Below are 13184 nucleotides of genomic sequence, written 5' to 3'. Positions count from 1 at the left end.
TTTCTTTCTCTCTCTCTCTCGCTCTTTTGACAGTTGGCGTTTGACAGCCCATAACTAAGCGCCCCTTCGGAAACGGTTCCCACGAACGATATCGAATTGCACAACGCGTAAACACGCATTGCTGAATGTTAAAAAAAAACAACAACGGGAACAACAGAAAATCAAGACTGGCTACCCGGGAGCGGTGTGCAATCGTAATTCGGGCGGGATTTACACCAAAGAATGGAAATATTTGTCTACCGCGGCGAATGGGGATTACCCTCGATCGATTACGAATGTAACCGGCTTCTGGTAAGAAAAGTGTCCGTGTGGAAAATCAATCCACCAACCCGCCAAACGTTGCTTACGAAACATGATCGTACAATTGCATCGATTCGCCTGTTTCGCTATCCTGTAGGCATATCTGAAATTTGCCGGCGCCAAAATAACGGTCAACTTTAACGGCAATCCGTTCAGCTCACCGAACGGCATGCTGCCGTACATGATAGCCGATGGAAGGAAGATTGCCGGATATGGACGAATCGTGGAGCATCTGGTGGCCGCCGGTATAGGGCCACCACCGATGCCGGCACACGGCACGCCCGTTAATGCGGGGGACGAAAGCCAGCACGCTGCTACCCGGATCAATGGCCACATGCAGTACGTGCAGGAAAATTTGCATCCCTACTTCATGTACATGCTGTGGGGCGATCCGAAGAACGTGGACACCACGCGCACGGTGTACGCGAAACGCATTCCAATCCCGTTCAATTTCTACTGCCCGCGCAAGTACGTGCTGCGAACGAACGATATCACGCAATCGTTGGCCGGCTTTTCGCTAGAAGATTCGATCGAATTTCACGACGTTTCGGAGGTACGATTCGCTGCAAGACGGTCGGCATCAATTTAATGGGACCTTGTTTTTTTTTCTTTATCGTTCAGTTTCAACACAATGCTAAAACCTGCCTCAATTGGATCGCTTCGAAGCTTGAGGACAACCGGTGGTTTGTGGGTGATCGGCCCACGGAGGTGGACGCAATGGTGTACGGTTATTTGTCCGTGTTGCTGAAGCACACGTTGCCGAACAATGTGCTGCAGAACCACATCCGGCAGTGTCCGAAGCTAATGCAGTACGTGGATCGAACGACAACCACCTTCTTTGCCAAGGAGGGTTTCAATAGTTTTACCGCCACGGCACGGAACAATGGCGGCCAGCAGAAGGAGTCCGGTGCGGGCAGTCCGAACGATGGTGGTGCGTCGACCTCCTCCTGCACTTCGACCGGTGGTGGAGAACGGTCGGAAAAGGGCGGGAATGATGCAAAGTTTCACACCGGCCAACAGCAAGACCCGGACGACGGACCGAAGGAAAGACGGAAACGCTACATTCTGTCTGGGCTGGTGGCAACGGTGGCAATGGTAGGATTTGCAGTGCTGAACGGTATTTTAACGGTAAGTTACAATCATTTGGCAAATGGCAAACGCAATAATCGCATTTCCGTTCACTAGCTTCCGAACGAGGGAAACCATGGTAATTTCATACAGTACGATGACCCCGGTGACTATGATGATGATAATTAGGTAGTTGCTATTAGTTACACTGCCACCCTTTGTTAAGCTTGTTTTAACTGAAACGGATTGCTGGCAGCGTTAGAGCTTCGAGAAAGTACCAAAATTAGACGATACGGTGAAAGCATAAAGCACATGTTCGTTACACTGAACCTAGGGGCTGTGTGTGTGTGTGTGTATTATTTTATTGGTTTAAATACTTTTCACAGTACAATTTGTCTCTTTATCTAATGGCTTCGCTTCGTTTGAATAAATAAGCAGCTAGCACGATACTCTCTCTCCCTCTTGCACACGACGCAGCACACCAAAAGGCGGTCGGGGAGTAGTATGTAAGAGGAATGGTGTCAACGGTGATCGTTTAAATATGAAGTTTTAAATCTCGTTTCGCCTGCTATTAAAACCGGAAGTAATCGTAGCAGCATCATGGCTATAGCGCCGCCCGTCTAAGCCGTTCCGGCCGGTGCCTGGTGAAACTGCTGTAACGAGCGCGAATGTTTAAAGGGCACCCCGACGGTCGCCGCAAGTACCTCCTCGAGGAACGATTCCGAGTTGTGGATCGTGGTGCCGCCGAGCACGATCCGATAGCCTTCCTGGTTGTATCGATGCACGGCCAGTGCTTCCTCGTACGTTGCACCACCGACAATGAACACTATCACCTCGGCCGGCGGTCTCCGGAACGGGACCTCGTTGCCCATGATCGGATACTGCGCATCCAGCGGTCGGCCCTTGATCACCTCCTCGAGCGTTCCCTTCAGCACGCACTCGTGCTGGGCGTACACATTTTCCACGCCCTTCAGCTCCTTTATGAGGTTGCGCGTCAGCTTCACCGCATCGGTTATTTTGACCGTGTTGAACAGCTCCTGCCTTGCCACGGTGCTGATGTACTCGAGCATCCGCGGTGCGATGTACGACCGGCCGCCCCGATCCTGCAGCAGCTTCAGCAGCCCAGACGTGTCACAGTTGGCGTGCCGTTCGTACCGCATCGCGTACAGCAACACCAGCCGCAGCGCGTTGGCCGCACTGATCTTGCCCTCCGACACGAGCCGCTTTACCCGCTGCAGTTGGGTGGAATGGTCGGCCCGGCAAGCGATTTCCTGCTCCAGCTCGGACACCTCGAACAGCTGTTGCTGGCCCACCTGCACGGACAGCTCGCTAATTAGCACCAGATGCTTGGTGACGGTGCCGGACATCTTCCGGAACTGGGGGTACGTTTCGACGAAGTTTTTCATATCGGCAATGCTTTCGATCTTCCGCTGATCGTTCGCCTTCCTCTGGAACTCATCCATCAGCACCTTGATCGTGGTGGCAATCTCGCCAAAGTTGGCGTACAGATTGTTCGCGTAAAATTCGTCCTGCTCCGTCGACAGTACCACCTCTTTCAAATCTTTCGGCACACCGGACACGCCCGACAGGTCGACCCGCTGCTTGTTGATCGTGAGCAGCTCGTGAACCATCGCCTGGTACGTCCACTGGTTGAGCAGTGGCGTTATCGGATCGTCCCGTCGGTCCAGTATGAGCAGCAGCGGTGGCGCGGCACCATCCTCCGGCGGCCGGAAGCTGAACAGTGCCGTTTCCTTGTTAATCGTTTCGTGCACCTTTTTGGCAAGCGTTTGGGCTGCGGTCGAGCCGGAACGGTAGCGTATCGCCGGACGGAACTTGAACGACAGCAGCACACTGACCAGGCCTTGCGTGGAACGTTCGAGCGCTTCCGGATTCCAGTTCAGCGCCTGCAGGCAGGTTGGGATGTGCAGCGAAAAGAGGTTCGGATTGACCGGCAGATAGTCGGCGTAAATTTCCTTAAAGTCCTGCACGGATTCACCTTCGTCACTTTCGGCCAGAATTTTGATGTCCGTCCGCGGGATAATGTTGCTGAAATCTGCAATCGAAAAACACAACAGCATCAGTACAGCACGGCAGCAGGTGTTGAAGCGTGAAACGACGACGAATGCCTACATATGTAGTAGGAGCCAAACTTTGGGCTCTGAAGTTCCTGCTGCAGCAGGAAAATGTTATCCTTGGTGGGGCGCACGAATACGATGCACTTGAGATACTTTAGCTTCTCATTCGAACGTACCGAATCGAGCCGCTCGAAGAGAAATACTTCTTTCTGCAACATTTCCGACTGAGCGAATGCCATCGACACGATGCTTATCTGGATGGGTGTGGGATGCATAGAAATGGAGCCAAGTTAGGTGGAACTGTTGCTGGCACGTTTAAGGAACCTTTTTTTTTGGCGTCCCCGTTTTGCTTACCGTCTCCCGGTCCATCATGAGCAGCTTCATGCCAGGTCCGGCATCCGAAATCATTTTATCAATGTACATCTGTATCGCACGAATTACGTTCATCTTGCTTTTGCGCCTCGGCGATTATCACTCGCTCAGGATTAGTGGGAATAAGAGAAACGGGACCTAATCGTAAATCTTTGGATCTTCGCCGCACACGTACACCGAACAGCGTAGAGCGTGGTAAGTTTTTCCGCTTCCAGCTGGTAGCTGTGCTACGCCAGTGCTATTATTGACTTTTTCCTTCGATTTGCTGGTTCCCCATTATCAGCCCCAATTTTTCTGATGATGCATTTCTGTTTTGACACGCACCGTCCTGGCTTTTGAGGGACGTTTCTGAAGGGTTACAGAAATTAAACATAAACAAACCAGGACACCACATCCTTTTTAGGTAAAAATGAAACAAAAAATGCATGTTTTCATTAATAATAAATGCTATTATGTGGAAAAAAGTAGCAAACTATCATGTTATTCCAATTCTAACTAGTTCTATCTTTATTGCGCGTATCCAGACATCCATCACTGTGGGCCATTGTTTACTTCTTATTATGACAGCCAGGGAACGTTGCTGAAGGCAGCACGTGTCAGTTCAGCGCAAGGTTTTTATAGGAATCCGAGTGGAGGAATTTACAGCGTTTTAAATGTTCTTAAAAAGTCTCAAAATTGGGTAAAAGTTCGTTTTAATTAGTCCTAAATTAATCTACTTCCTCCAGAACCATCTCACAGCTCTAAACTGCGGCCACTCAAGTAATCGCCGATCCCTCTTGCGTCAAAAAGGAAGAGAAAGAAGAACATCATCATTGCCCGATCTGTTGGTGTGCCGCATCGTAGTAAAAGGTAAACATCGCGTTCACCAAACAAAAACGTGCTCAATCCTTAAAACGTGTCTTGATTTGTAGATTCTTCTCATTTTCCGATACACGATTAATCGTGTGAATTGGGCGCCGCACGATGAGGAATCTTTACCGTGTATCACATAAAATCTACAACCTCTCCGAAACTCCCATCGCGGATACCCGGCCCGGCTTTACCGTCGATCAAAACACGGCGAACAAGTTTTACTTCTTCCAGGAAAGTGGCGTGTTCGGTTGTCCGTTGTATGCAAACCCGGAGCAGCCCTTCTGCGAACCGCTGCTTGCCCGGTGTGATGGTTACGAAGACATTATAGCGATCGAACATCTAGCACTGTCCGATGAGCTGGTGTGTGCCTCAGCCAAAGGGAATGTATGGTCGTACAACGTGACGAGCGGGCAGGTTGAGGAGGTGACGCACTGCGAACACGGCATCCTAGCGATGCAATGGAGCCCGGACCAAGAGTTGGTCGTGTTTGTGGACGGTCGGCTGAACGTTGTTACCATGATCGGCAGTGAGTACGAGCCGATTGGCGAGGTACAGCTGAGCGACGACACGTTTGGCGATCGGCAGTTTATGAGCGTCGGCTGGGGCAAGAAAGAAACCCAGTTCCACGGTTCGGAGGGAAAAGCTGCAGCTAGAAAGCCGAAACCGGGCGACGAGCTGAGTGCGGGAGTAGCGGAAGCCGATCCGTCGGTGAGCGTAAGCTGGCGAGCGGATGGAGAGTACTTTGCGGTCGGCTATTTGGCGCCCTTCGGCCAGCGTGCATTCAAGGTGTTCAACAAGGAGGGTGCGCTACAGTACACGTCGGAAAAGTGTAGCGGGCTGCAGGGAGCGCTCGCTTGGCGACCGTCGGGCCAATGGATTGCCATACCGCAGGATCTGAAGGAACGGTACGTGATTGCACTGTTCGAGAAGAATGGACTGCGCCACCGGGAGATTCCACTGACGCTGGATGCGGCCGCCGGTCAATCGGTGCGCTCCCTGCAGTGGAGCCCCGATTCGGACGTGCTAGCTGTGCATTGGGTGGATGCGGGAACCGGCTCGAGCCACGTGATGCTGTATGTAATTGGAAACTATCACTGGTACCTGAAGCAACACTTGCGTTACCCGGTCGGTTCAACCATTGCCGGGCTTCAGTGGGATCCGCGACATACCGCCGGCAAAACTTTGCACCTGTACTCACCGGCCAATCAGCAATACGAGCGTATGCGGTTCGACTTTCGCATTGATCGATCGGTGGGACTGTCGGAAGCGGATCAAGCGTTGGTAGCCGTTATCGACGGACAGCGTCTGCTGCTGACCTCGTTTCGAAATGCCATCATCCCACCACCGATGTGCGCTTACACGCTAGAACAGGCCCATCCAATCAATGCGGTCGGTTTCATTCGTACAGCGGGCCGGTGTGCAGCGCTCGGACAGGACCTAAGCCCGAACGCATTCTTTACCGTCGATTCGCAGGGGCATATCACCCTGTACGACACGGTGTTTAGCAACGAGACGGGACGAGCCGTTTTGACGGGCGTTACCGTCCTGCTGAAAATTGCATTCCACGATCTGTGCCCTGCAGCTCAAGGTTTACACTATCTTTGGCTGAACGCGAATGTGCTTGTGGTGGATAGCAACACGGTACGGTGCGGTGTTTTCAGCATTCAGCAACCGCCGGCAAGGATATGGCAGCTGGAGCTGGAATACAGCGACGAAATCGGATGCCTCGAAGCGGCTGGAGAGGATAAAATGCTTGTGCAGCTGCTGTCCGGTCGCGTGCTAGAGGTCGATGGATTGACGAGCATCGATCGACCGGGTCACGCCATCGGGTCGCGCGTCCACAGCGTGCTGCCAGTATTCTGCGAACAGCTGTACGTCGATCGCAACCGTCCCGAGCGGACGCTTTATGCGCTGGCACAGAACAAGCGCCATCTTTACCGCGCCGGTACGCTGCTCGCGTCGGACATAACGTCCGCACTGCTGACGGAAAGCTATCTCCTCTGCACCACCATTTCCCAGCTAAAGTTCATCGCTCTGGGCGCGGGCATTGATCGGGAACCGATCGTCGGTGAGCGAAGAGTTGAGCGTGGCTCGAAGCTGGTGACGGTTGTGCCGAAAGCTTCGCGAACCGTATTCCAGCTACCCCGGGGAAACCTGGAGGTGATCAATCCACGCGTCCTATCGCTATGCCTGATCGCGAAACACCTCGACGCGCTGCGGTACTATGAAGCGTTCGACATAATGCGTAAGGAGCGCATCGATTTGAATCTGCTCGTCGATCACAATCCGTCACGGTTCTTGGAACATCTCGCGACCCACTTCCTGGCGCAGATCACCAACGTTAGCTGGTTGAATCTGTTCATAACGGACCTAGCAAATGAGGATGCTTGCGACAAATATGCCACCAACTATCTTGATCGGACAAACGGTCCGGTGCTGTCGACCGGTTACTCGCTGCCGGAAAAGGTCCGTTTCTGCTGTGACCGATTGCTCGACGCGATGGATACGGATCCGACGGTGCTAACGCAACCCAAAATCACCTGCTACGTAAAGCAGGGCCAGCTGGCAAAAGCGCTCGCCCTCATCTGGACGCTAAAGCAGCATCAACCGGACGTGGCCGAGGAAGCGCTACGCTATCTGCTGTACCTGGTCGAGGTGAATGTGCTGTACGACGAGGCGCTCGGGATGTACGATTTCGGGCTCGTGCTGTTTGTGGCCACCAAATCGCAGAAAGACCCGAAAGAGTATCTTCCCTTCCTGAACGAGCTGAAGCGTATGGATGAGAGCTATCGGAAGTATCGCATCGATTGCCACCTGAAGCGTTACGACCGTGCGCTCGCACACATTGCCCGGTACGAGACGGAAGAGGACCGGTTCCAGGAGGCACTGGCGCTAATCGCCACCCAGCAGCTGTACACGGTTGCGTTGCGATGCTACAGGAGCAGCACCAACCAGGACCACTACCGTCGAGTATGCGCACTGTACGGTGATTATTTGCGCAAGGCCAGCAAGCATGCCGAGGCCAGCCTGATGTACGAGAGGGCCGGAGATTTGCAGCAGGCCATCGCTTCCGCCCGTCATGCGCTTGATTGGCGGCGGGTGATACGGTTGTCCGCCACCGGTTCGGTACCGGCAGAGCAAGTGTTACGATCGCTGGTACCGGCCCTGCTGGAAGCAGGTGAGTACGATGCAGCGGCCACAATCGCTTACGACCACCTGCAGGATGCACGGTTAGCGGTTGAGTGTCTGGTGAAGGATCATCGGTACGAAAGGGCACTGCTGCTGGCAAACGAACTGCCGGAACTGCAGGCGAAAGTTCGCAGTACGCTGGGCGAATATTTGTCCACGCTGGAGGAAACCCTGGAAAGCGAAAGGGAACAGTTTCTGCGTCAAAAGGATCGACTGGCAACGGTACGGGAGGAACGCTGCCGGAAGCAATCGTTGGCCGCAGCTGGTGACGATTATGGCGATGCGGATGGGGACTGCGGTGATTGTGATCTTTACTCCGATAGCTCTACGATCGCTTCCTCACGCCACACGGGAACATCCGGACGATCGGGGTAGGGGTAGCAACAGGGGTGCGGGAAGCCGCGCGCGACCTTTCTTCCATTCATTTGTAACCATTTCGTTTTCTTTGCCCACACCAGCAAATCCCATCGGTCGAGCAAGAACCGTCGCAAACATGAGCGCAAATTGCTAAACCTGAAGGAAGGCAACCCGTTCGAGGATATCGCGTTGATCGATGCATTGCACGCGCTGGTCACGCGTGTCTGCGGTGTCGAGCGGCAGCGGCACATACGCACCGTTTGCCAGGTTGCGCTAGAGCTACGGTACGACGAGCAAGCGTACAAGCTGCAGCAGGCGTATGGTGCACTGTTTCAGCTGATACGCTACTCGCTGGACGCCATTTGGTTGCCGGAAATGATAGTGCCCGGGATGCCGCCGGCGGGCGGTGATGTGGCTAACGTTGGCGATGTGCCAGCAACACCGATTCTATCGACGACGGATCTTGCGCGAGCGCAGGATGCTCAACGTTACGCTTTGATAAGTATGTCCTCGATAAGTGTAGTCAATGAAATGGTTTTTTAAACTCTCTTCTGTTTTAGAACCTCATCAACGCTACAAACCAGATGTACAGTCCGTTTCCTGGCAATGGGACATTTTGAAGTAGGAAGCGAGCACAAATGTACATGTGAGCGGTAATTTTAAAACACACAAAAAAACGAATTGTTGAAAGTTTAATAAACTGGAAGACTTGAGGAAGAGATGTTGCATGGCTGAGGAAGGCTAACTTGGAATATTTATTTATTTATCATTAAGTCGTTCTGTTTGCCACACGGGCTATGCAAAGAATGCTTAAATTCAGCCTTAGGACCTACTCTTAGATTCTAAAGCTAAGTGGTGACGGGAGTAGGACGGGAGCGGAGAGAAGGAAGGGGAAAGAAAAAGTCGAAAAGGTCAGCAGAATCATTAAACCGTCTGAAGCTAGTAAGTAATGGGTCGTCACTACCATAGCGCGTGCGAAAGGCCTCCGATGGTAGTGACTCGTCAGGAAAATTGCCTTCCATTGAAAATGCCTCGAGAGGAAAATAGCATGTGCATTGCGACGCCTGCTTTCCAGGGTCTGGCTTGACCAAGACAGTTTGGAAACAGGATACGAGTGAACAGTTTTTCAACCCTCGCTCTACATAAGCGATCGAGGAGGCATCAGAAGGACGCCAGACGATGCTGGCATATTCTAACAGAAGGACGAACAAGGGACGCAGTAGAAAGTTTTAAAACATAAAGCGATCTGCTATAGCTCTGTGGATAGACGACGAATCAGACCAAAGGGAGCCCGATATATGGTCGCGTCCAGACAAACTCATCAGTTCGCTTACCAAGTCAACTCGCTTGATCGGGCAACCATCGAATACCAGCAAGACAGGGAAATGATGTAGCGTCGGAGGGAAGAGCAGTCGCTACGACCAAGGATAGGGAAGCAGATTATGAGGTCCCCGGCGAAAATCCTGATGACCATCAGGAGGAAGGATAGAACAGAATGAAAAGGGTCCGACATAAGAACACTTTCTTGGGGGACTCCAGACAAACAGGGAAAGCAGGAAGAGGGATGGAGGGACCAATCTTAACAACACAATTGCGCATGGAATGATAGGAGCTCTGCCAGGACACTAAATCGTTGGATAAACCCAACTTCCTAAGCTTTGCTAGCAAAAGCGCCTGGCATACACGGTCGAGCGCCGCTTCGGCAGTCAACCTGCCTGACTTACAACGTCTTACAGTTTGATGGATAAATCACTGATACGAAAGCTTTAGCCGATGTGCAGGCCAAGGCACAACACCACGATAATTTGAAACAACCGAGCGAAGAACTCTTTTTTGGGGACTATACATTGCGAAATATGTGCATCGTGGAAGCAAAGATGTGATAACAGTTGTGCAGTTATGCGGCGAGGTAGGAGTCATTCCTACTCATCACGAATGATCGGTCTGTGTGATCGCTTATGCGCTTATGACACAATCGGTGAGATCAGGTGAATATGAATCTTTCAACGAACGAAATACGGAAGATACTTGAAGTTTCGAAAAACTCTCTTGGCTCGGTGGCTTCGAAGCCTCAAAAGACGATTCTTACGTTGCTCGATCATCTCATAACCAATCTCAATCGAATCTGGTGGAGAAGAAGATGGGGGACGACGGCATACAGGGAAGCAGGTGAAAATTGATGCTCAAAACTGGAGCACAAACAGTGGCCTGCCACCAGATGCGAAACGGCCGGTAAGAAGAGCCCAACATTTCATTCCGCACTGTTGGGAGGCGTACTGAGCGTACGCCAAAAAACAATTGGGGCTTCCGTTGTTGTTACGGAGCGGTTTGTTGTTTGTATTTCGCTCCGAGTGGTGGGATTCAATCACGTCTTTTATTGAATCGCTCCCTGGTTTCATACATTATGGTCAAGCAGTGGCATGGATGCCGTCCAAGAATTACTGCGTTAGTAGTTGAATTGGAGCATCTAAGGCCAAAACAGTCCGAGACCTGCATTCGACGAGCTAGTTTGTATGAGTTTTATTCCAGTTGGAAATAGCAAAGGCGCTTCCTAATAGCCAATCACAACTCCGTCTAGTTACAATCCTAGGCACTAGGGATTTTATGATCCGTCTAAAGTACCATAACTGTAGGTTGATAGGGAGAGTCAAGACTCTCTTATCTGATGGTTTCATCGCTGTCGCAAACATATCCTGGACAAGCCAACTGGAGTCACCTGGTCCATGTCGCCATGTTGGTGGATGGTCCGCCGAAACGAAGAGCCTTCTAACGGACTTCAGCAGTGAGCAAAGGATTTTTCTTGGGTTTTGAGATGGGACGACAGTCGAAGTTGAAGTCACAGCCAACTACGCCCAGAGCTGCTTCAAACAAAATGGTGGATCCTATAGTGCTTCTAACCAGTAATCGGACACACGACCGTCATCATCCCGCAATCCACGGCTATCTATCCAGACGTATATTCCTGGTAAACCCGCACATAAAGCTTATCGAAAAGTGGGTGTTTAATGGCGTCACATCATCATCCTCCCTTGTGCAGATGGTTGACTAACATCTTGGAGCCTAGAGTGACAATAGCGTTTACAATTTGCAACCACAAAGTCCCCGAAAACCTTGCTTGCTGTTCCAACACAATGATGACTCTCCATTGTGTACCGACCGGGCATACTGTAAGATATCAGAGTACCGTAGCTACTTGTGTGGCATTGCTGTGCCCAAAAAGACAAAGCAAACGCATGTACGGCGGTAGCGAAATCATCGAGTTAAATTAATCGTTGCGAATTGCTGCTGCTGCTGCTCTACGGGTGTGCGATCGCCCTACCGTAACCATCCTTCTGCCCCATCTTATTAGCCTAAACTACCCCAACACAGCTGCCATTACTGCTACCATTATTGTACATCTGCCAAAGCTGCTCGTCTTCCGCCATTTTTTTTTATTGTTTGTTACTGCGCCGCCCTTTTGACATTGAATTGTGTTTCGATCGGTTTGTTTAGCTAACTGGCCACAGTGCTGCCGATCACCTGTTGCACTGCTTCCTTGCAAGGTTCGCTTTATCGGATCTGATCGATGTAGAAATAAAGCTGAAGTTGAGGTCAATTGTGCATTCGATTAGGATCGCTGGGAAGGTTGGAGCTTCACCAGGTTTAATGGGGTTGGTATTAATAGGCCAGTTGCGTAACTAATTTATTCGATTGCAATAAAGACGATAATGATGCAAAGGATATTATGATAAGCAGAGTGGACTAAGCCCAGTACAAGGAAGTACAAGTTCGACTTAATCACAGAACACCAACAAAGAGGAGGTAAAGTAAAAAAAAAACTAATTGCTTTTCCCATACCGGGAATCGAACCCGGGCCTTCCGGGTGAGAGCCGGATATCCTAACCACTAGACAATATGGGAATGTTAGAGGATCCAGCACTCCTTAACCATGCGTACCAGTGTGAGCTGAACATCAAAGTTGATTCTATTTTTAATCGGGAAAATCGAGCACAGCCATTGCATTTTCCCCAACACCGGATTGTCGAAATGCCGAAAATGTGAGAAAATTTTCCATCTCGCAAGTTTTCCATCTCGCAAGTGTTTCATCGTACCTCGGTTGCTCGAGCAAATGCGGGCTCGGAGATGAGTGCTGTTGGGGCCATTTTGTTTGCATTTTCTGGCAGTTTTGGATGGTGTGATTTTGCAACACTCCTGGCGCAAGAGACACATGCGTAGGCGAGTTTTTTGATTATGTGATTGGGCAAAGGAAAATGGGGACGTTCGGTTGTGCGCACATGTTGCGCGCCGAAAATTATCACTAATTGCGCTGACGTTTGCGATCGGTGGGTGGAATGTTTGCGATGGGCGAAGATTAATTTGTCCTCCGAATGGATCCTCCGTGCGGCGCTCCGGGGTCCATTCGGGGTGTGCTAATGATGGTGTTATTCTGCTCAATAATTTCATCACCATCCAAGCGTTCGATTGGCAAGTGATCGAAACATTGCAAAACGCGCGTGTGTGTGGTTATTTTTCTCACCAACTAAATTATCTTAAGCCAGCCTACATGGGAACTGTAATTATAGCAATGATTTCGATGCGCGAAAGCCTACAATGTAAATGTAGCAATTTGCGTACGGAAAAGAACCACAGCCAAAACTGGAGAAAGGAGAAAGGGAAATATTGATAAATGATTTACATCGACGGATTACGATAATCCGTGCGCCCTGCCAGTAAAGCGCCTGGGATTAAACCGATCGATTTTGACTGTGGCTCCGGTGTAACGGATAAATCATTTGTTTTCAAAATGATGCTAACCAACGATTTAACCGCTTACCTAGAAACATAAATCGCAAACATCTGTGCTATCGGCCAGTGCACCGAAATATGTGCAAAAATACAACAAAATGCCGTTAATTGAATGAGGAAGGGAAAAAGAAGCTTCTGGCAATCATTAGTAGCATCAACCGGGGTAAGGATGGGGATTGTCTGCTA

At 50.7% G+C, this 13184-nt stretch overlaps 3 protein-coding genes and 1 non-coding gene across 5 annotated transcripts; 2 read left to right on the top strand and 2 right to left on the bottom strand.

The window, feature by feature from the left end:
• Positions 1-36: 36 nt before the first annotated feature.
• On the top strand, positions 37-1815 carry LOC118502721 (metaxin-1 homolog). Its single transcript, XM_036035277.1, has 4 exons — positions 37-291; positions 398-853; positions 922-1428; positions 1486-1815. The coding sequence occupies exons 1-4, from the start codon at positions 223-225 to the stop codon at positions 1555-1557; spliced, it is 1104 nt and encodes a 367-aa protein (XP_035891170.1). The 5' UTR covers positions 37-222; the 3' UTR covers positions 1558-1815.
• Positions 1684-4150, bottom strand: LOC118502707 (vacuolar protein sorting-associated protein 45). Its single transcript, XM_036035251.1, has 3 exons — positions 3798-4150; positions 3499-3697; positions 1684-3421 (listed from the first exon to the last, which is right to left on the bottom strand). The coding sequence occupies exons 1-3, from the start codon at positions 3888-3890 to the stop codon at positions 1989-1991; spliced, it is 1725 nt and encodes a 574-aa protein (XP_035891144.1). The 5' UTR covers positions 3891-4150; the 3' UTR covers positions 1684-1988.
• Positions 4151-4410: 260 nt separating this feature from the next.
• On the top strand, positions 4411-8952 carry LOC118502682 (putative elongator complex protein 1). 2 transcript variants are annotated; one of them, XM_036035190.1, is made up of 4 exons: positions 4411-4664; positions 4727-8227; positions 8315-8715; positions 8774-8952. In XM_036035190.1, the coding sequence occupies exons 2-4, from the start codon at positions 4779-4781 to the stop codon at positions 8836-8838; spliced, it is 3915 nt and encodes a 1304-aa protein (XP_035891083.1). In that variant the 5' UTR covers positions 4411-4664; positions 4727-4778; the 3' UTR covers positions 8839-8952. The 2 variants fall into 2 exon arrangements, with proteins under 2 accessions (XP_035891083.1, XP_035891084.1); XM_036035191.1 differs by lacking the exon at positions 4411-4664 and having other exon boundaries at positions 4671-8227; positions 8774-8948.
• A 3089-nt stretch (positions 8953-12041) lies between these two features.
• Positions 12042-12113, bottom strand: Trnae-cuc. The gene has a single exon. It is a non-coding gene; the product is annotated as a tRNA-Glu (tRNA).
• Between the last annotated feature and the right edge of the window lie 1071 nt (positions 12114-13184).

Source organism: Anopheles stephensi, chromosome 2, assembly GCF_013141755.1.
Source record: "Anopheles stephensi strain Indian chromosome 2, UCI_ANSTEP_V1.0, whole genome shotgun sequence".
NCBI lineage: Eukaryota > Metazoa > Arthropoda > Insecta > Diptera > Culicidae > Anopheles > Anopheles stephensi.
This window is presented reverse-complemented; position numbering and strand designations above follow the sequence as displayed.

Bases quoted from the DNA above. Each gene is read 5' to 3' on its own strand.
- LOC118502721 (XM_036035277.1), top strand. From the start codon at position 223: ATGGAAATATTTGTCTACCGCGGCGAATGGGGATTACCCTCGATCGAT. The intron at 292-397 runs GTAAGAAAAGTG...GCTATCCTGTAG, and splicing joins ACGAATGTAACCGGCTTCTG to GCATATCTGAAATTTGCCGG. The intron at 854-921 runs GTACGATTCGCT...TTTATCGTTCAG, and splicing joins AATTTCACGACGTTTCGGAG to TTTCAACACAATGCTAAAAC.
- LOC118502707 (XM_036035251.1), bottom strand. From the start codon at position 3,890: ATGAACGTAATTCGTGCGATACAGATGTACATTGATAAAATGATTTCG. The intron at 3,698-3,797 runs GTAAGCAAAACG...ACACCCATCCAG, and splicing joins TCATGATGGACCGGGAGACG to ATAAGCATCGTGTCGATGGC. The intron at 3,422-3,498 runs GTAGGCATTCGT...TTTCGATTGCAG, and splicing joins GTTTGGCTCCTACTACATAT to ATTTCAGCAACATTATCCCG.
- LOC118502682 (XM_036035190.1), top strand. From the start codon at position 4,779: ATGAGGAATCTTTACCGTGTATCACATAAAATCTACAACCTCTCCGAA. The intron at 8,228-8,314 runs GTAGGGGTAGCA...TGCCCACACCAG, and splicing joins GGAACATCCGGACGATCGGG to CAAATCCCATCGGTCGAGCA. The intron at 8,716-8,773 runs GTATGTCCTCGA...CTTCTGTTTTAG, and splicing joins TCAACGTTACGCTTTGATAA to AACCTCATCAACGCTACAAA.